General features: G+C 36.9%; 2 protein-coding genes across 2 annotated transcripts in view; one reads left to right on the top strand and one right to left on the bottom strand.

Annotated features, from left to right (window-relative positions):
- Positions 1-983: 983 nt before the first annotated feature.
- On the bottom strand, positions 984-2,924 carry LOC146537671 (uncharacterized). Its single transcript, XM_085188223.1, has one exon. The coding sequence runs from the start codon at positions 2,922-2,924 to the stop codon at positions 984-986; it is 1,941 nt and encodes a 646-aa protein (XP_085044349.1).
- Positions 2,925-3,174: 250 nt separating this feature from the next.
- LOC146537670 (uncharacterized) overlaps positions 3,175-23,576 on the top strand; it is a 32,447-nt gene continuing 12,045 nt past the window's right edge. Inside the window, exons 1-4 of the mRNA XM_085188222.1 lie at positions 3,175-3,239; positions 3,352-3,458; positions 7,025-7,085; positions 10,547-11,143. Of these exons, the coding sequence (XP_085044348.1) occupies positions 3,175-3,239; positions 3,352-3,458; positions 7,025-7,085; positions 10,547-11,143 (830 nt within the window). The remainder of the gene's footprint in view (positions 3,240-3,351; positions 3,459-7,024; positions 7,086-10,546; positions 11,144-23,576) is intronic.

Genomic DNA, 23,576 nt, shown 5'->3' with positions numbered 1-23,576 from the left:
CTCAAGTGCAGGGTCGAGACCGTTCCTTCTCCTACACCTTGTATACGCCCGTCGGGCCCGGATGCAAGAAGACCGCAGGGCAGCAATCTCAGGGGACCACCAGTACATTTTGCGACGGGCTGACCACCGCCGGGCTCTCGGCATTGCAGCGTCGCAAATTTTAGTCATTGCGTTCTGCAACTGGCTTGCCATAACTTCGACGCTTGAGCTGGAGCTTATTATTCTCTCCTGAGAGCTCCACTTTGCCACAATCGCAGCCTCTTTGGCCAGTTCTGGGTTAAGTTGACTAACAGCCCACCTAGGGAACCTTTGAGATGGACCCCTACGTTGAACCACCAGCGCTGGCTGAGCGGACACATCGAACCGAATATAAAGGTGATCGGACAAAGTCTCCACTTCTTCCTCTACTCTCCAATTATTCACCTGGCACGCGACAGATGGAGAGGCAAAAGAGAGGTCCACTACGGACCCCCCATTATGCCGCACGCAAGTGAAGGCTGTCCCTACGTTAAGGAGAGACAGCCCGGAGAGCAGAGCCCACACCTGCACCGCTTTACCCTTTGCGTTTGATGTAGGGTTCCCCCACGCGCGGGACTTAGCATTGAAATCACCGAGGACAATGATTTTCCTCGGCGACTGTCTAGCAACGGCAACTCTGACGGAGTCAAGAAAATTCTCAAACTCCGCCAGACTGCGGTTGGGGGAAAAGTATACACCAACTATGACGTATTCTCCCCACTCTGCCACGACATATCCCGAGCCTCTTTCTAGGGTTGAGAGGGGAATATTGGTGATGCTTCCAGACGTGATAGCTACAGTGCCATCCAAATCACCCAACCAACGAGAATGATGGGCGATAAAATACGGCTCACATACAACGCCAATGTCAATACTCCACTCTGCCATAGATTGCAGTAGTAAATCCTGCGCTCTGGCAGAATGGTTGATGTTCACCTGTAGGAAGTGTATTTGTCTTCTATCCATTATGATGACATAACATTTTCCTCTACGTCCTGTAGGCCGCCGATTGCAGAGGAAGCTCTGGTCCTAAGGGCCTCTGATCGCTTGACAGGCGGTGGACGGCACTCAGCGCCACCCATTACATGTCCGGATGGTCTCTTTGCATCTGTGCATACCATACACCGAGGCTCAGCACGGCATGTGTAAGACTTGTGCCCTTCAGAACCGCAACGGAAGCATAGATGCTCCCTGACAATTGTTGAAGGACACTGTGGCCTAGCGTGACCAAGTGCGAGACATCTGTAACAGCGCAAAGGACGCTCCTCTAGAACTTGAACCTTGGCAGAGCTCCAGCCTATTAAAATCCGGCCTTTAGCCGCGATAGTATCTGCAGATTCACATGGGCATCGCACCACCGCTGTCATCATGCCTCTGGAACCAACGCGGAGTTCGGAAACTGTGACAGCGTCGGCTGTGCAGCCACTAGTATTCACAACAGCGCTAACCACTTTTTCTCTGGTGACTGAGTCGTCAAGCCCTAATAACTTTAGAGTGGCGTTCTTACGGGGTCTGGTGACCACAGCCAACCCATCTAGTACCACTTGCAACCGCTCCGCTAGAGCATCCGCCTTCTCTGAGGAGTGTGCAGCAGACAACTCCAGCAACCGAGCGCCCGAAATCGCCTGGCGCACTGTTAGGCCCTCGGTTATACCCAACTGTGCCAGATTGATACCCTGCTGCGCTCGCTCCAATGCCTGAGCATAGGTTACACCTTTTACCAAGGCCTCGTCCGTTAAGGTAACAATAACCGCCTTTGTGCGGGGTGGCTTGGCTACTCTAGGTCTAGGCCGGCGAGCAACTGGTACCGTCATGTTCGCCGCAGGGACGCGAGAAGACTTTTTTCCCTTTTTACCTCTCCTTACCACTGTAGTCCAAGAACCATCCTCACCTATTCTATTTTCAACAGTGTTCGCTTGTTGCACATTAGAGGCTCTGACTTCCGGCTCTGGCAGAGAGTTTGGCAAAGGCGCACTCTCTCGCATCTCCGAACGAACTGTGGTCTTATTGCGCCTCGGTTTCCGCCTATCGGTCTCGGAACACACCAACTGTGACGTCTTTGGAGGATGTTCAGGTAATGTTCTCCTAGAGTCTGCCGCTAGAGGAGGACGCATTCTCTTTGCAGGCAAGAGACGTTCTTCGATACCAGCAAAACGAGCCTCTATCAAAGTCCCCACTGAGCAGACGATCGAGCGCCTTAACTCCTCCAGTACGTCTTCACCTAAGCTAAGAGTCGATCCTGAAACATTCTGAGGCGTCCTTTTATTTGTTGCCAAGGCCACTCTGAGCTGTTTTACATCTTTATTGTAGGTTTGCACTTCCGCTCGCAGTTTCTCTACCTCTTTAGTGAGGCGTTGGTTTTCCTCTCGTGCACGGCGAACCTCTTCACTCTCAGTACGAGTGACTAGAGATTCAACTATGTCGGTCAGGGCTGCAGCAGCGTCCTTCAGTTTACGCACATAAGTGCCCTTAAGGTTGCCAGATTTAGTCGCTACATCCAGTATAGCGGCTGCACGTTCTCCGGCGTACGTGCGCAGCTCTTCAGCTGAATACTGAGAAGTATCTCTGTTATCTTCTACTTCTAACAAACTCTCCGCATCCGTCGTCTGGGCAGACCTGTCATGCTGTGATGCCCAATCTGAGAGGCTTCTGTCTAAATCTAACACCCTTTGTCTCTGTTCTTTGCGCATTCGTGCCTGTCCAGCGCCAAGGGCTTTCGGAGGCCTACCTCTTCTCGCCGTGTGGCATTTGGGAGGCCCTGCCTCGGTTTCCGACCCAGAAATCTCTCCAATTGTTACAGGCATGCGTTTTCGCCGAGCGCGCCGCACGACGCCTGAGTCTGAAGCAGACTCTATAACTCCTCCGCTATCATCATTTGTTTGGGTTTTTTCATTTACAATATCCATACTAGTCCCACGAGTATGGGGGAAAAACGGTCCGTCCAAGTAGTGCCCCCTGTACTTGGATAAGCCTAATTCCGCCACGGGTGTCGGCCGGTACCCGGGCGGGGACAGCAGTAACGACTGATCTCCCCATCAGCCTCGCACCCCTCACGCTGCTTCGCCGCTTGGGTTGGGGTAATTTTTTATAGAGGTTTTCTTCCTCGCGGTCCGGCCGGTGAAGGCAAGACCTCGGTCCCGTGCGTGGCCGTGAGACATGACCACAGACACCGCTCACGGGATTACGAAAGGACGGAGAGCACTGCTCTGTCCGACGGCGGGGTAAGCGCACGCCGAACCCGCCATACCTACACAATGACATAGCGCGTGCGCGCAAAGCCATCATAGGAGTACCTCCCTACAATGCGCTCACGGGACAACTCTTATAATACAGAGCGCCGGAGCGCATTCCTGCGTGTCGGTTTATTAGCCGCGACGAGCAGCAACACCACGACTGTGATGCTGCTGCCCGTCCCGTTGCCCAGGGTGCTCCACGAGGAGGTAACCGACATAGCACCCCAGGTTACTGCATACCCTGCTGTATGCGGGATACAGCGTGAAGCTGATTTGATTTTTTGACAGTGTAAAATAAAAAAAGTTCACTATTATTAGTAATGTTTTAAATGATAATGTAAGTGCAGCTATAGTAATATGATAAAAAACATTAATTAAAGTTATTCTTTATACGCATAAATAATGAACAACAAAGCGGAAATCGCTCGATAACGCGTAGCACAAGCCATCATCGCGGACGTACGGTCGACGCACTGTGTACTCGTAGATAACGGATTGCCAACAAATGTATACACTTGTTGTAATGTGTGCATCGATTATGATTGTATGTAATAAAAAAAAATATAATTACTTCTTTTTTTACATAAAGCCTTTGTAGTATTAAAAAAAAAAAAAAAGTAAGAGACGAGCGACATATAAGCCAGTTTAACATTAATCTAAATTTATTTATTCTTTCATTTCTCAAAGTCAATAAAATAGATTGATTAATACTCAAATCATGAATCGTGCCTTAAGCAAGTAACCCATTCTTATTGTGCAATTTTATCAGCGTTTCAGAAATAATTTTGTTAAATTACGAATAAATTTGACAGTAAAACGACAAAACCGATAACGTACTTTAATAGTTAAAGTTACAAATTGAATAATTCATGTAATCATTAAGCCAATAAATAATTTATGAGCGCCTTCAACTTTATTATTATGCGTTGTGCAACTTGTAACCAAAATTATACTGAGGGTGACATCTACTACATTTAATATGTGATATAGGTACTATAATTAATTGTAACTAAATTTATAGTTTTGTAATACTTGTTAATAAATTGTTTTTCTATACATTTTTCTTTTTAAAGTATCCATTAAACCAAAATTGAACACTGATGTACTCTCACATTCCAGATAACAGACAGCGAGGCCAAAAAGGTCATTGGCACATACGGTACCACAAGCATATTAATTAGACTATTCAATATATTGCAATTATGTTTATATTAATCGTTGTACGTACATAGTGCATCAATAGATAATTGGGATGAACATTTTCTATATATATAAAAGGACTTGTCCTCACTGACTGAGGTAAGACGCGCGCACAGCCGTAACTGCTGGGCGTAGAAACGTTAAATTTGGACAAATGATTACTTTCGTAATCTGGACATCCACTAAGAAGGGATTTTGAAAAATTTTAACCCTCTTTGGGTGAAATAGGGGTTGAAAGTTTGTATATAAAAAAAATTAAATCGGCACTGATTTTTATAAAATTTTAAATTTAAATTTTTAAAAGTATTTAATTGAACACGTGTTTCATCGTTTTCTAGAATTCTCGCCCTAAGTGTGTAAATAAGGGGTTGAAAGTTTGTATAGATTTTTTTTTTAAATCGGCACCAATTTTTATAAAATTTGAAATTTAAACTCTTAATAATGTTTAATTGAACATGTGTTTCATGGTTTTCTAGAATTCACCCCCTAAGGGTGCAAATAAGGGGTTGAAAATTTGTCTGGAAAACTCTTTAAATCGCCACCGGTTTTTATAAAATTTGTAATTTAGACTCTTAAAAATATTTAATTAAAAACATGTTTTGTGGTTTATTAGAATTCACCCCAAAATAAGCAAGCGAAGCTGCGCGCATCCGCTAGTAATCTATATGACGATAGAGAGAGGAGAAAGAGAGACGAGAAATAGAAAAACATTATCTTACAATGAATGCGCCCTTGTCTTTATGTGAAAGGACGTTTAAGAGAAAGTCTTTGTTATGAAATGTAATTGATCCTAATTAAGGTGCATTGTTATATCAATGCATTGCTATATAAATGATATAGTCGTACGTTGCATTACCTAAATAGAATAAGTGGTCCTGTTAATATAATACCACATATTTAGCCACAGAAAAAAAAAATGTTTATTCTAGGGTTAATAGCTTCAATGTTAGAGTTTTCATTCTAAAAGCATTTTTTTTTAATTCAATTTAATAACTTAAAAATAATTTATAAAATTGCTAGATTATAAAACACAGACAACAATATTTTTGTAGGTATAGGTACTTCTAATTTTTCATAGTTTTTATGTAGAATTAATAAAATTCTTATGAAAATCATGTAGCGTATTAATTTTATACGCTACATGATTTTAATAAGAATTTTTAAGGCGATAAAAATATGATGTTTATATTGTATACCAAACAGTATATATTTTGTATACCAAATTACAGAGTGCAGTTGAGACAAAAAAAGACGCTGCTATTTAAAATACGTTTTTAAATGTTTTTTTTTATGTATTAATTATGATAAAAAAACAAACAAAAGACATAAGAAACGTACGAATATATTATATTTTCAAAAAATATCTTTGAATGCCATTTTGTTACAAAATTTTCCATAATTATTAAAACTTATATTGTTTATTATTTGTCTAGACTACTATAGTCGTGACAGGATCCTCTCAACTTTTGTATGAGCCGCATTGACAAAGACTTTCATTTTATGTTCTGTAGCATCGGGTTACGTAAAGAGCTACGCTGCTGTGCAGACGATAAAATTCTATATGTGGCCGTAGCCATTTTGACGGAATCTATTTAATGAAATACCTTATAATAACACTTTACCTTTTTACGTTTATTTTTGGTTTATATATTTTCAAATGTTATTACATAAATGTAATTCATTTTCAATAATACGCTTAAGATTATGACGGAAATGTACTAAACGGTTCCACATTTGGAAAGTCTCTTTATTTGGTAGGTTGTGTATATTATAGAAATATTTTAAATGAAATTTATATTTTATTTTATTGAACTAACAAAGTCTCTCTAAAATAAAGATTCCTAATAGTAGCAATACAGCCCCTATACAACTCCTATATAAACTATGTATAACCTTTCCACTTTGTGTATTTTATAGCAGTTTGACAATATATTTTTTGTAATTCTTCTTTGTCGTATAATAATATTATTACGTGCATTAAGATTTTTCTTCAGCTCCTGCTGCCGCTTGCAGTCTTTCGTTATCTTGCATTTTGATTATAAGAACTGGTCTTTATCTTATCTTCTTGTCAACGCGGCTCAAGGTTAATACGTTTGTTGCATTTTTATATCAGAACTTTAATGCAAAGATTACTTCTTTCTCTCTTTTGTATATGTGATTATTTTTTTTTAAGTTTTTAAATTAAATTAAGAAAGCATTTGAAACCAGTCGCCTATAAAAGACATCAACGAGTTGATTTGCCAAATAACAGAAAACTGTAAAAATTTTAACAGCTAATTTAAAAAATAGTTTAGAAACAATAGAAAAATAAAATAAATAACTTTTGAAGTATATTTTACTATATATATTTTTTTAATAATAACAAAACTTTACATTTTTAAACAATTTTAATATTTTGTTAATATTTAAACAAAAATACATCTCGTGAGTTGGATTAGACGTCTTGAATATCTATTTTCCAGTAATAACCTCACCAAGTATTTAGTGAATTCAGAGTAACATTTATAATGCAAGTGTCCGTAAAAGCGTCGTAAACAAAAAGACAATCCGTAAATTGCAAAATGTAATTGCAGGCGCTGCACTGGCGGCGAGCGGCGGCGGCGCGGCGAGCACCCGTGCTAATGAAAATTTAAAGTAACCGGTGCGGGTTTTTACACGGACTCAAGTCATAAGAAATAAAATAAATCAATCAATAAGCCTCACACTGTATCCCGCACACAGCATGGTAAGCAGAGGGAACCTAGTGTTAAGACACTCCGTTCCCCACTTTCTGCCGAATTCTGAGGGCATTGCGTGTTGAGTGGCAGAACTCAACGCCGCGCTTTGCCTCGACACCAGAGCGAAGAAATGGAAATATAAACGTAAATAAATATTTCACTTCCTCGAGTGGGAATCGATTTTTCTTTAATATTCTCCCAAGCTTTGAAGCGATTTGTTGCCATCATTATATTAAAATTATGGACTATATATATCAGTTATACGTTTAAAGTAATCGTTTCTCATGACTTGCGGCTTACGCTTCGAAAGGGTGTGCGGCAGCGAGGGCGGGGGCAGTGGCCACATGCTCCGGTGCATCGCGACCTCGGTGCACTGACCCTCGTGCAGCTTGCAGCCTATGTGACAGCCCGCATGCTGCATTTACGTATCCTCACTAAAGGTACAAAGTTGAATTTAGTTATATTACTTATTTTATAATTACTTTTACGTAAGGAAGAAAAGAATTACTGAACAAACAATAATGTTAAAAACAAAATCTTTAAAAATTTATAATTGCATTGCAATTGCATTTTTAAAATTTTACAATTTTTCTCTTATGAAGATTTAATTGATTAAAGAATAGGTCCCGACTGTCATCAGTCCTAATGAAATATGGCGCTTGTGTTTTTCCTTTTTAGTTTTATGAAGTCGAGTTTTACTACTTATAACAATAAGTATGCAAAAGATTAGCAAGAATGAAATTGAAATAAAATTTTTCCCAAGAACCCGTGAAGATATTTTTAAAATTAATATGAATTAATAAACTCTAGTGTCCCTTTGAGATCGTATAACCAAGTGAAATAAAATAAAACAAGCGCGAGTTCGGTTCGCCCATCGAGGGTTCAGTACAGAAATTGGAGACACGAACTTTTACTGAAATTCAACCTTAGCCAGAGCCCTTTCATCTGACACCTCACTTCAAATAGCGGCTTTAATACTAAATTTTGCCCCCCTTATTGCTATTATTTTTAGGATTTAACTACGAATGTATAGTTTTCAGATTTTTTCCTGAACTACATAATGAAATTTGGTATATGAACATTGAATTGATGCTAGGTTTAATTTCATAATTCTACGTCAACCGAAAGTACTCTATGAGTTTTAGTTGCCTTTACAGTGTCGAAATAGGCGTTTTTTGCAATATTTTTATATTATATCTTATTATGCATAATATAAAATAAAATATAAAAACTTTAAAAAATATATGGCATATTTGACATACATTTTTTTAAATAAATGTAGACATATATTTTTTTCAAGAAATCATGGGGCCGTAGATCTGAACATATGTTTTGAATTTCAACTCGTTACCTCCAAGCGTTTCTAAGATAAAGGCTCTTGACAAAAATTATTGAGAAATTGTAAAATTTTCAAACCCCTGGCGTTGATAGTCAAGAGTCATTAAGCGTATTTATCTATCTATCTCTATGCGTGCCTTTGAATTCACCGGAACTTATTATTGATATAAATGGTAAACCAGGAGTGGGCGCCGAAGCTCACGCACAAATTGATATGTCTCGTCCATACAAAACAATTTAAGTGGTGACAGGCTCTAATAGTTTCCCTTTGTCTTATGTCCGTGTTACAAAATGAAAATCTATATATTCTTTATTTAGTCAGTACATGCATTTATTAATCTATATATATAAAATTGAAAAGTCACTCACTCATCACGAAATTTCAGAAACTACATGTGCTAGGAATCTCAAATTTTGCATAGGAGTTACTTATAGGGCGTAGGTGCTCGCTAAGACGAGAATTTGCAATATTCGACTTCTAAGGGGTTGTTTTTAGGGTCGAAAGTTTGTATGAAACTACGTTACTACAAATGCTAGGAGTCTCAAATTTTGTATAGACTTCACTAGGATGTAGTCATGGAGACAGAAATTAATAATAACATAGTTAACGCGGGTGTAACCGCGAGCGGGCCGCTAGTCATATATAAATATCAATTTTACAAGAAGATACTATTGGTTCGAAAATAATTTGTGAAAAATTCAACAGCTGCTCTTTTTAGAATATAATCTAAAATATTATGATAATTTTATGAAAATTAAAATGTGGTGTTGTAGGACACCAGGTAGGAACGAAGTTCCTTCGGCTAATGTAGAATCGACACAAATTGCAAAAAAAGTCGTGCTCAATTTTATGTAGGTTTTCTTGATTTTTCTCTTAAATTTTGCTGATTAGTTTTTATTTAAGTACAAGAAAGTGTTTAGGAAATTCAGTATTTTAGGAAATAATAAATTACTTAAATTAAAAAAGCATCGTAATTCAAATTATCAACTAAAAAAAGAAAGAGGGAGAAAGAGAAAGGTATTATACACTACTCGTCTGTGTATGCGACTGTCGCGCCTGCGCACGTCTCATTTAACGGTTTTATTCCACGTATTTTTCTTACGGTTTTACTATCACATTTTTTTCAGTTCGGTCACGCAGCGAAATCCCTATCCCTTCCAAGCCTGCCGTAAGGAACTTCGTTCCAAAAATATTTAACAATCGTTAGCAACTTGGCTGAGCATAAGCAACATTTAATCTCACACTATTATCCAATATCAGTCCAATATATTAATCTAACGTATTAATCTAGGACAGAATACATAATTTATCAGCTACACGATAGGCAGAGGGAAAACCTAGTGTTAAGTTACTCCGTTCCCCACTTTCTGTAGAATTTTGGAGGCATTGCGTGTTGAGTGGCAAAACTCAACGCCGCGCTTTGCCTTGCCACCAGAGCGAAGAAATGGAAATATAAACGTAAACAAATATTTCACTTCCTCGAGTAGAGATCGAACCCACAACCGCCGCGTTACAGTCACACCCTTGTACCGCTGCGCTACGACGGCTTCAATATCATGCCTCAATATCATACCATACTCTAATTTACTTGTATACATTATTTTAATATACATGCAGCAATGCTCTTTAAAACTTAATTGTGTATCTATATCTAACCTTAAATGAATGATATAAATGAATTATTTCAAAACATCGTTCTCGTTCAAGCCATAATACCCTCTCAATATAAAAACAAACTACATCAGGAACGAGCACTATGAAAATTTGTATTTATGGTATTAGTAAAGAATTATTATACAGGTGGATGTTCCCGACGTATGAGAGTTCAACGTAATGTCAAACACCTATCTATATCAGAAATAATTTTATGTCTAAATATAAACCATGCATAAGAATTCACAACACAGTGCGCGAGACAGTGAGATAGTGCGAGTCTCTGTTTCCTTGCCAATTGCTGCGACATTGTATCTATTGACACGGACCGCACCACGTTCGCCGACGACTATTTTAAGTGGAGGAGCGGCGAACGTGTCGTGAAGAAGAGTCGTGACGCGCTGCAAGTCCATCAGCGACGAGGCCGGCTCCTGGCACAACTGCTCCATTCAATGCAAGGAGGATTTCTCCACAGAAGCTCATCGACGGCCGCGACTTGGTCGTCGATGCGAGAGACAGCAGTACATATCGCATCACCGCCCGCCCGCAATTTCGCGTAAAATTGGCAGCGCGCGGTGGGCGGGCAGCGCGGCGCGGAGCGTCGCTCCCGAAATAGTGTTCGGGCGCGGTCGTGCGCCGTCGGAAGCGGCGCCGCAGTCGCCGTGTGGCTGCGCGCGCGCACCCGCGTCCCGGAGCGAGGAGGGCCCCGCGGTGCGCGTATTTCGGTCGCAAGGAGGCCCCGGGCCGAGTCGGGCGCGTTGCCCGCGCGCTGGCCGCCGTGCTCTGGTGGTGGTGCGTGGCGCTGCTGCGGCTGGTCGCGCTGTGCGCTCCCCCCGGCCCGTCCGGCGGCGTCGCCCGCGCCGCGGAAGATGCGCCCTCGGCGTCGGCTCGCGCGGCTTGCGCAGGTGCGCCCCCGAACGCCACCGAGCCACCGCTGCCAACGCCGCCGACGCCGCCAGCGGTCGACCAGCCCTCTCACACCGGTCAGTAATCATTCTCGTTTGAGTTGTTGTGCAACTACTAGCAGACACCATGCTATCCATGCTACGCTGTCTGATTCGATTATCGTTATATATTTAATATATAGACATAAACATTCCCTACATGTTGTATTATGCGCCATTTAAAAAAATTACTAACTTAAATATAATATTTTACTTAACTATTAAAGTAGAAAAAGTCATGGTCTATTCTCGTGCAATACTCTTCAAATGATATCATATATAACATTATATTACTACCAAATATAATTATTATTATATTTTGTAGCAAGAACAATATTATAAAATAGAAAATTTACAAAAGATCCAACCAGGTATTGCTCGATGGATACTTGCTTTGGACCAACATTGTAATACAACTCTACAAGATCAATACAACTCTCAGACGCCGCCTACACTTTGGTTGAATTACCGGGACCGACATTGCACAGAATAATAAAAACTATACACTGATAACATTTATCCGTAGACAAAACAACTTGAAAACATTATGACGATATGATAAACGAGAGCTATCGTAAAGGTATATTATTATAATGGAGACAGCGTAAGTTAGAGACAGTGGAGCCCGCCGGAGGGCGCACGGATGTGGGTTATTAGAGCGAAGGCTCCGCCGCCCGCAGACAGCCCACCCCCCAGGAACCCCTACTCTTCCCTTTGCAAAATTTGCGTCACAACTCACAACGCACAGATAACGATGTCTCAAGGAGAGTTCGACGCTCGGTTTTGATACCTAAGCGTTAAAATTGCCAGCTAATACTTCTTGGAATTCAATGTGCCTTACACTATCGCGTAGACAGGTCACAATGACAATTACGATATGATAATAACCGTTCCACTCTTCTGATAAGCAGAAACAATATAAATATATTAAGCACAAATAGTATACACAAATACTTTTAATTACTAAGTTATTCATGTAATATTTAAATATATAAAAAGGTTCAACTTAAAACATCACATCTGAATAATTAATATGTTTTGATTTTTCCAAATAAACATTAATGTTTAAGCGTTTGATTATTGATATACATATATATACTTTCCCCGAATTTGATTGTTTTCTGTATAGTTCTCGTATTAAAACTAAAATCATTATTTTTTATTTTATATATCTGTTGTTGTTGATTTTTATATTAACTACATAAAAATATGGCAAAATGCTTTAAAATTATAACTTTCCGTAACCATGAAACAATACTATATGTATTGTCCATAAATCTATGAGATTTGCTGTAATTTAAAAAAAAACATTAACAATATTTCTTAGTAATGAAACTTTACCTTATAATGAGAATGAAGTTCAGCGATATAAATTCTATCTATTTGATATGACAGATATTATGTTGATAAATGAGGAAGGCAAAAGTATCTTTTCTGTTGATGGCCATATTGCCTCTATGATAGTCAGACGTCACTTTAGTTATACATATTATATTTCCTTCGCAAACATTTTAACGTTGGCAAAATGACGAAACTAAAAACATAAAATCATAATTAGTTCTGTCAACATTCAGTTGAAAATATTTTTCGTTTATATTTTAATTTAATAATGACAAACTTTGTAGTACATAGTTTAGTTATTTTTAGGTTTACCGACCCTTTATCTCAGGAACGCTTAGAGTTCGAGTTGAAATTTAAACCATATACCAAGATCTCCGCCCCCATGATTTCCTATAATATTCCTATTTCCTATAAGAAAAACTAATTTCTACATTTCTTAAAAAAATATATGCCTATTTATATCGCAAAAACGCTCATTTCGATACTATAAAGGGAGTCAAAATTCTTAGGGTACTTTCGGATAACCTATACTTATTATAAATATAAACGTAAATAAATATTTCACTTCCTCGAGTGGAGATCAAATCCACAACCATCGTTTATAAACATTGAAAAATTAAAATTTACAAAGTAGCAATTTTGTTGGACAACACACTTGAAAATGATATAACTTTTTTTATTGTATCAAAATATTGTATCACTTAAAAAATAGTTATGTTGATATTACAGACAGCCCCCTTTGATTTTATTTATATATATAGTTGTATAGAAATCGTTGCATAAAAAAAATACTTTTTTTTTTCAGCTTTATGCTATATCTCGCATATAGTAGAGGATGCAGAGGGAATCGAGTGTTAGGATATTGTTTCTCCACTTTCCGCGCAATTTTCGAGGCATTGAGTATTGAATGGCGGAATTCAACGCCACTCTTTGTCTTGTTACCAAAGTGATGAAATGAAAATATTAAATAAAATCGTCACAGCAGGGTAGGCAGAGGGATGCTAGTGTTATGATATTCCGTTTCCCAGTTTCAGCCAAATTCTGGAAGAATTGCGTGTTAAGTGTTAAGTGCAGAGCAAAGAAAATGGAAATATAAATTTATATAAATATTTAATATCCTCACGTATGCCCATCCGCCATAGTTGTCCTCTAAATATTAATAAATTATAATTAATTTCGCTAAGTGGCATCTGAACCCACAACTGTCCTATTTAATGCTACTGCGCCACGACGGCCTTATTAGGTAATTTAAGTTTTTTGGAAATTTATATGATTTTGTTCGCAAAATGGAAGTAAGGTAGTAAGTAATCTCTGGTCCCGATCCTAAATCTTGAAATATCGGTGTTTTTACCAATATACAATGAAAACTAAAGATTCACTCAATTTAGTCAAACGTTGTACAAAATAACTGTTACGGTAATTAGCAAATTTGCCGAACTAAGTACCTACTTTAAATTGACATAACTTTTTTATTTATAAACCGATTGTAATATAATAAACCCTAGATGTTAAGGGAAGCTTGCCAGAATCCAATAGTGAAAACATTTAAATCGGTTAAGCCATTCTCAGATTAGCGATAACAAACGCACAGACAAACAGACAAAAAAAATAAAAATCATTGTTTTGGGTTCTATTACGTTAATAAAGGTTTACTTATTACATTTTTTTTAAATATCTTTTTTTATATATTTTTTTAAATATATAAGTACAGACACCGACCCTCTTACGATTTTATTATAAGTATAGATATAGATAAAGATAGGTAATAAAAATAAAATAAAACCTATCCATACTGATGCAATATAAATTATTTAAATCAAACCAGTTTTTTAATATCGTTTTATTATATTTTGAAATGTAGTCCGTGACCTAGAGATTTCTACATCAAATTATCTATTTTGTGTCGTATATTTTTAAAATACATTATAACATAAAACCTTATTAGTGGAGTTTTAAAAATGTTGCTTCAAGAAAATTAAATTTTATCTCATCTATTACATGTAAATTAGCCTCGGCAAAGCCTTAAAAAGCGATTCCCAGAGTCAGGGATTAGAACATTTCATGTCCCCGGGTGAAATAAAAGGGGGTGGTGGAGAGGGGAGAGGTTTGTTATGGCGGCGGCAGGAAGCGGCCGGTGGCACGTGTAAGAGCGGCCTTGAGACGGCAGGTCGTCGAACGCGGCGCGCCGCTGCCGGCAGACGCAGCCGCCGCCCGCCGCCGCCGCGCGACGCCCTAGGGACAGACCTGCCACAGCATAGCCTTTGTCCCGACTCCCGACCCACCATCGGCACCTACTGCGAACTCCTTGGGAGTGATCAGGTGTTTAGACATATCCTTTTGTACTCTTCTCTCGTTCCAAAATTCTAAGAATTAAAACAGAAGCACAACGAATAATTTAATTTTACCTATATATTTTTAAAACTAAGAGTGTGATTAATATTAACAATTTAAGAGTTAATAACTCTTAAATTGTTAATATTATATGTATATAAACGCGTAAATATATGAAAGAGTCACATAAACATAGCGCCGGGGTCATCGCAACAATGCACTATTCAAAATGACATCATGCCAAACGAATTCCTCGCGATTTTGGATACTACGAGTATATTAGTGTCACATAGAGCGTGTAAAAAATTTTGTCAACGAGTAAAATCCTGAGATTTTTACATTATTTTGCATTTAGATTTATAATAAAAAGAATTACCTATATACAATAGAGTCAATAGTAAAATTAGACATATGCAGATAATTCAGATAAAATGAAGTGAGGCAAAAGACATTAAGCATGCATAGGTATTCGTACAAAAACTTGATATTATCAGGTTGATAAAGGATGAGGGAGGGCAAGCCTACGAAGGAGGGGGAAATAGGTCGTGAGGCCATCGCCCGAGCTCGGCCTCACCAGCCGACTGAACTCAGCTACCCCTGCGCCAATTCCATGTTACAATCTTATTCTTATACATATATAATCGAATACCTTATGTAGACTATAAACTTAAGGCCTATTATATTCTTCTTACATAAAATTTACCATTCAGGTAAAGTACAAAAAGTAAAAAAAGTCCTTGAAAAGCTAATTGATTCGCTTCTTCCATATTTTCCATAATATATGGTACATTTTTTACTAAAAACACATCTCCCCAAGATTAGCGCGTTCAACTAAGCAAAATCTTCTTTCTTTATTTTATAATATTTTAATAGATAAAATGTACAAAAGCAGCGTTATCATTCAAAGCTACCTTTTCCAGGCAACGGAATTCAAAAGATTTGCCAAAAGGGAGAAACCCTTTCACCTGGTTTTTAACTCTTACAAATATATAACCAATACACTTTCATTGATTATAAAATGACAGCAAAGTACAAATTTGTATACTCAATAGTTTGTGATTATAAGCTATCAAATAGTTGTCGCCCGCAACGTATGCGTGGGCTGAGACCCTTGCCATCATCCATCAGCCTTTTATCCTGCTGGACATAGGCCTCCCCTAATGCCGTCCGGTCCTGCTCCCTTTGAATCCAGCAGGTTCCCGCGGTATGCCATATTATTTCCATTTACATTTTAATGTCCATCACGTGAAACAACCTTCTCTAAAAGGCTATTGTCATAGACATGTTTAGTTACTTAGATGCTACAGACCCTTGGTTGCTTTACGTTATTTTCCTTTTTTAATATACTATGTTAGATTTAGGCATTAAAAAATTGACCAAGAACTCTATATCTAATATACAGAGTACCTGTAATCCTTACTTTTTATATGTGGACGAAAAATACCCATTACAATTAACAATTCTCTAAGGTACTGTTTTCTTACTTCTCTTCCAATTTTATCTTAATTGGCCTATTCTGATTCTACATTGTATGGTTAAAATTAATTATAACTAAATTAATTTTTATTTAATGTACTTACGCTGTTTGGGGTTCCGTACCTTTTAAGGAAAAAAGGAACCCTTATAAGATGTTGTACGTCCGTCTGTTCGTCTGTGTGTTAAGAGCGCTTATCTCAGGAACGCTTAAAGATATCGTTGAAATTCAAACCATATATTCAGCCCATGATTCCCTGAAAAAAATAATTTCTGCATTTACTTAAAAAAAAGATATGGCCCTTTATATCGCAAAAAACGCGTATTTCGAGACCTTCTCGTTGACCTAGAATTATGAAATTTGGCAGCTAGCATCTACAGGTAGTACCTACTAGTTCAGGAAAAAATCTGAAAACTATACATTTGTGATTAAATCCTAAAAAGTTTGCATTTACAAATGCAAACATTTAGTGTTGTAGCCGCTAGTTCAAGTGAGGTATCCGATGAAAGGGCTCTGGCTAAGCTAGGTCTGTATTTTAGAAAAAAGTTCGAGACCGCCAACTTTTGTACGGAGCCCTCGCTCGATTCGATTCGCTTCGATTTTTTCGTTTTACATAAAAACATTACATATGAACCTATAGATATTCTCGAAGTTAGTCAAAAATATAGTCAAAAATTATAGCTAAATATAAAGCTCACAGAAGCTTTCGCAGTAAATGCATTTTTTAAAATGGAGCAAATCTTAAAATTACGAAAAAAGTTACAACAGATAATTTTTAGTTTTCTAATTTATTGAAAGAAGTTTATCTTTTTGAAATATTCATTTATTTTGTTTATAACAATTATAGATCAGTGTCTAAAATATAAAAAAAAAACTTTAATATAAATAAAATCTATTCTTTAAGCCTGAGGTTCTGCTTAGTATTATAAATAAATAAAAAAAATCGGTGAAAAATAATCTATTTAATTAACTTTTAATATATATAATGCTTACATTATATATAAGTAGACCTGATAATAAGTGGACCATTCGGACTGAATAATTTTCAGAAGGGAACGTATACGAAAAACCTTCATGTAAGGTTATATAAAATAATAATAGTATTTATAGATTCTTTACAGTATTGTAGTTCTTTACAGTTCGCAATATTACTATAAAACGTAAATTTTAGAAAATATTTCCATAGATATTGTTATCTATGATTAATCAAATGGGTATATGTATATGTAATATCGTGCCAGTGATGATCGAATATCAAGGTGTAGTGGTAACGCGGTGCGGACAGTGGGACGTACGCGAATGGCGTGCACCGCCGCGTCGCCGCACGCGCCCGAAATAACCCGCGAAACACGACGAAAACAATTGAGATCGCGCTTGAGCCCTCACGCGAGCGCAAAAATGACAGGCAAATATGCAGAAAGTGCTAGTCCATCGACATACGGCTACCGAAAGTACCAATAACAATCTGTATTTACAGGTACCAATTGGATTTTAGATCATTACCATCATTTTCGACCACAATCCTGTAACTAAATCTGGTTGTTCACGCGACGTCTCAAAAAGATAAACATAAAAAACATTATAATTCATATCAAATTATGATTTACACTATAAGGCCTCATTAATATTTGTTTACAACTTCTTATTTATACTCTCTAGCGGCGTGGTAGGAGCTATTAATGTACCTTACAAGCTGTTGAACGCAAGGTATTTTAGTACGAGTAATACCAGGTTCTTAGCATTTAAAGAGTTTTAACATTGCTAAACTATTATAATTCCAGTTAAATATTACAGTAAAATATTGTTACATATTAGGTACATATTATTCTAAAATATTGTTATATTTTCTATATCTTGACCATAAATAAAAATCATTATTATTAAATAATTGTTTCATGCTGTGCGGCTTAATGCGGGATATAAAGCAGTGTAGCCAGAGATAAAACCTAGTGTTAAGACACTCCGTTACTGACGCAATTACCCAATTTTTAAGACATGTGAAATTGCGAATCTCAACCATAGGAATCAGGAAAGAATCTCCGAGTGGAATTAAACCCATGCAGAGCAAATACGAATGTCGAAGATGTTAAAGAACCGACACGTTATTAATATAGTGATAGCGTTATCCTCTACATCACAAGTGTCGACATTTATGTATCCCAGATAAATGCCTAATGAACTGAATTATATTAATATATACATATTCTAAGTAAGATGGTACCACCGGACCGTAAACAGTCCGTAAACATGCGTTCGTTCAATGAATGTTTGGTATGCACTATGCAGTTTGCACGCTTCGTGGCAAGCTAAGTAAAGAATTCTTCAAAATAGATCACTAACTATGTATCTTCACATTACATTGTAGGTTAAACACTAGCGCTACCATCATAGTACCTATCTATCTTTACAATAAACGAAATAAACTTTATACATAATATACATTTATTTATTTTTTTAGGTGCTTTTTGACATATTTTAAATTGCTTTTTTGGGCTCCGTATCTTAAAACAAAAAATCCGAATTATAGGATCACTTTTTGTCCATCTGTCTGTCTGTCGTCGGTCAAGACCATTTGTTTCAAGATCACGTGGAGGTATCAACTGAAATTAATATCAAATATTTGGATCTTCAGTTTCTTGGAGCACAACAAGAATTGAGCTTCTAAGTCAACGTAATCAATAGATACAAATGTTTATTCTTCGTTTTTGCCTACTTCCCGTTGACCTAAAGTTAAGAAGTTATGCAAGAAGTGAGAACTTACAATACAAACAAAGGAAACAATCTAAGTCTAAAGGAATGGTATGGTCGATTAAAAAAGAAAAAAAAGAAAGCAGAAAAGTTTCTTAGTCAACGCAATCAAAAGATACGAGCATTTATTAACGCCACGATTTGCTTCATTTTGTATGAAATTCGCCACGTAATCAAAACCTATAGGGTACTTTCCGTGAACCTACAGTTATGAAATGTGGCTTGAAGAACTTGTATAATACAAATAAAGGAAAAAATCCGAAAAGTGAAAATTTATAGGTATTTAATAGGAAAAAAAAACATTAGAATTTATATTTGTAGTTTCATTTCATACAAAATGAATGCATATGCCCGACAGCTTAAGTTTGTCAATTTTTATAAGTTAAAAAATAAAATTTTTATAAGTTAAAAATTGACAAAATTGGTATGAAATACTCGGTGGGCGAGTCCTGTTTTGAGTTTTTTCTTTACGATTATTTTACCTTTATTTATATTTCCTTATTTTCTTTTACTTAGAGTAAAACCTTTCCTCGCCTGCCGTGCCTCAGTGGGATGGTTGCGTAGATTTTGAATATACTACGTAAGAAGTCACAGTCGTCACTAGTCACTATCACTACTTTAATTGTAAAGACATCTCCTACTTACTTAAATTCCATATAAACTGTATGTTATGTGAGGTCAATTAGTCTAATGTGTAGTTAAGACAGTATGCCTACTCACTAAGTTGGGTCCTTTTTTCTTTTGGGGTATTAAAAGAAAAAAATCCGTTATGGGATTACTGTCTTATTCGTCTGTCAAGACCGCGAATTGATTTTTGTAAGTGCATAACACGTAGGACATATGTACGTAGTAGATTCGTAGAACATTGTCATACCATAACTGTAATTTTATTGGTTTTCATTTAGAGATAGTCGCTGTGTACTCACAACAATGTTGTCGTACGTAAGGACGCGTCTGATGGAAATAACCAAAGTTATTCTTACTGACGCTCCCCCTATTACGATGCTCTACTGCTTGCAATGAGCTATGTTGGAATTCAATAAGATCAATACGTTTAATACAATGAATTTATATTAAAGCAATCATTTTTAGAGACCAGTCGTGGCGTAGGGATACGAGCGCGTGACTGTAAACGCGACAGGTTGCGGGGTCGATTCCCACTCGATGAAATCATTCATTCATTCATTCATTCATTTCATGGTGGTAGCGGGGCAAAACGCGGTGTTGAGTTCCGCCATTCAACACCCAATACCGCCAGAATTCTACGGAAAACAGAGCATGGAGTATCTTAACACTATATTCCCTCTGCTTTCTCTACTATGTGCAGAATACAACGTAAAACGAACAAAAAATGTTATTATTAGAGTATTTGCGAAGCAACTTTGAAAATTTAAAAATAGCGACGACCACTTTTCATAACTACATTTGTTTAATTTACAGTTTAATTTTATTACTTTAACAAAGTAGTAAAATTAACCTATTTAACGAGAATGTACATTATTTAATTACTACCTTCGCGCTTCGTTGCATACGTAGAGAAGTTGTAGTAAATAATATGTGTAGCTGTTCAGTCATACATATATTTTAATGAGTAGATATATAAACATATTGCTAATATCGAAATGCATGGAACTTCTGTCTTAAGCCAGTATCTACTTATTCATATCCAAACTAAACTAAACTAGCTTCACGCAGTATCCCTAACAGGCTAGTCAGAGTTGTCTCTGACGGAGCGCCAAACGCCACGCTACGCTCTTTGTATACCTCTTTCGCTTCCAAAACCTTCGTGTTTATGTCACCTTCCTAAAAATCTACATTATATGTATGGGCGTACGTTATATGGGAAAAAATATTGTTTTCTAAGAAACAAAATCTATTACATCTTTTTCCTTTTATAGGTGTCCGTACCTCTAAACAAAAAAAGGAACCTTTATAGGATTACTTTGCTTTCCGTATGTTAAGACCATTTATCCATCTAAAGATCGTTTGGAGATATCAAGCTAAAATTAAAATCAAATATCCAGATCTATGATCCCTTGGAGAAAACTAGAAAAATCAAACTTCGAAATCACCGTTATAATTGTAGTTCATTTCATACAAAATGAGTGCACGCGCCCGCAAACTTAAGTTTGACAACTTTTATAATATTTACTTCCCGTTGCTCTACTTCTGAATACTGAAACTGGTACGGAACCCACGGTAGGCGATTCCGACTAGCACTTTATAAATCGTTATTAATAAATAAAAACATTGTCTATGTTTGTGAATGATTCGATACGTATTGACTATTGACATTATTGAATAAGGAGTAAGTACCGGTGCATTGATCGTAAACAATTGTCCGCGCAGCTGCTGCAGGCGAGCGCGGCGCGGGCTGACGCAGGTCGCCCCGTGTTACTTATTTATAGACGGCGAGTAGCGGTGTACATCAGCACCACTCGACGTTGACAAACAACCCTGAGCTTAACATCAACTTTCAGCCCATAAGACACACCTCTCATTAAATGATTACTAATTACGTTATTCTAACCGATTATGTATTACACATCGGGAAAATATCTGGAAAACACTTAATTACATATTTAATAACAACATTTTCTACTCAGGTGCTGTTACTAAGATATTACAGTGGAAGCCGTCGCGGGATGGTCAAGTCCTGACGGTACATGAGATGGTTATGCACTTGATCCCCATTCGAACATCATAAATATATCAAAATTTGGATTTTTTTGTCCAGAATGTCTTACCACAATTGCAGCGCGGTAAGAATCATGGCTTGGAGTCCACTTTTTAACATTCAATGTCTCTAAATTACAATAACACAATAATGTCGTAAATATAATATCATTCTATATTATATCATAACAATATATAAAGTAAATTTGTTTTACTATTTTTTTCTTAAGTCGTAGCAACCATACTTGTTTACATTAACAAAGACAAAGTAGGAACAATTTACCTGTTATAGAATTAATTAGAATATGACGCAAGTGCCGCCGCTGCCTACGCTCACCTTCCTAATTACACTCCGTCTAGACAGACGTCGCAGCGTCCCGTCTGGCACCTCCTACCCCTCTGACCACCCCATATCATTTGATAAACGAATTGCCACGTGCTTATAATACACATCGAAACTACATTTGGACATCACCAGGCTGTCGTAGCGCAGTGCTTTAAAGTCTGGTTGTAAACACAAAGCTTTGCCTATCACGGGAATGGTTAAGAGCCATTATAGAGGCCAGTGGCGTAGGGGCACAAGCGTGCCACTCTAAAGGCGACAGGATGTGGATCCTATTCCCACTCGAGGAAATGAAATATTTGATATTTTTATTTCTATTTAAAAATGTGCTAAAAACGTTATTTAAGGTCGAAGGTCAACCTTTTTATCCATTATTCTCGTAAAGAGTAAACTGCTTATGGGTCATAATCAGAAAAGTGGACATTTTCGAATTCGTAACGTAACTGATAAGTAACAACACTGATAATCTTTGTTACGAAACTGATATCATAAGGCATTATACACAACAAAATAAGAATATTATATCAATAAAACCATTGTTGTTTTTATTTAATGAGAAACAAATTAAAATTTCAAAGATTCAATCGTTGATTTAACAGATTATAAATGTAAGAAAACAACAAATGACAATATTAACAACATAATAATGCTAGTTCGTAACGTAATAAACTTATATTTCTAAAGATCACAAAGTTAATGATAAAATTAAATCCACTTTAAAATATATCAAAATTTGAGTTGTTATCACTGGAATTAAGTTTAATTCTTTGTAAGTGTTTATTCCGCATATCTTCATATTTAATAGGATTGGTCTGTTTAAGACGTTCTCTATATATTTTATGTGTTTCAGCATTTGACTTAGGAGCCACGACGCTTACTGAAAATAAAAAAATATTTATCAATAGGTATTTAATAATATTTTATGTTTATTGTTTAGATCTTTAACAACGCTAGTACAGAACGTTGTTGTTTTTAAATAAAAGCCTCACCCGCTTGAGCTACATATTTATTAATTCACTATCTCCAGAGAAAAAAATAGTAATTATAAAATCACAACTAATTTAAGGAAGAATAAAAAAATGTTTTTAAGTAAATCGGTTAAGCCGTTTCTGAGATAAGCGTGCACAAACACATTAGACAAACAAGCAAACAGGCAAAAAACTTAAAAATCATTATTTTTAGTTACTTTACGTCATCAAAAGTCACCAATTATTTTTTTCATATGCCAGCAATTTTTTTTTATATAGGTACATATCTTCCGATGGTAACGTAATTGTGAACTAGGCTTCATATTTTCTCAGTTTCGTTACGTAACGAAATGTAACAAAATTGAGAATGAAGTCTGAGAAATTCTAACCTTTTTAAATATTTGCTCATAAGCCACGTGTTGCATGTGCAAGCACTGAAGTTCTTTTTTGAGATTTTGTAAAAAGAAGCAAATAACATAAACAAGAAAACGAAATTATAGAATACTTACCAAAATAAAAGCCGTTTATAACCCTGAGATGTAATTTCACGCATTCCCTCTAAAACATTTGAACCCCTCTACTGCTGCGAGA

The sequence above is a fragment of the Heliconius melpomene genome, chromosome 7 (genome assembly GCF_056956725.1).
Source record: "Heliconius melpomene rosina isolate 202511_hmr_F chromosome 7, ASM5695672v1, whole genome shotgun sequence".
Lineage (NCBI taxonomy): Eukaryota > Metazoa > Arthropoda > Insecta > Lepidoptera > Nymphalidae > Heliconius > Heliconius melpomene.
The sequence above is the reverse complement of the archived record's forward strand: the minus strand, read 5'-3'. Positions and strand labels throughout refer to the sequence as shown.

Coding starts and splice junctions, on each gene's coding strand:
- LOC146537671 (XM_085188223.1), bottom strand. CDS start 2,924: ATGGATATTGTAAATGAAAAAACCCAAACAAATGATGATAGCGGAGGA.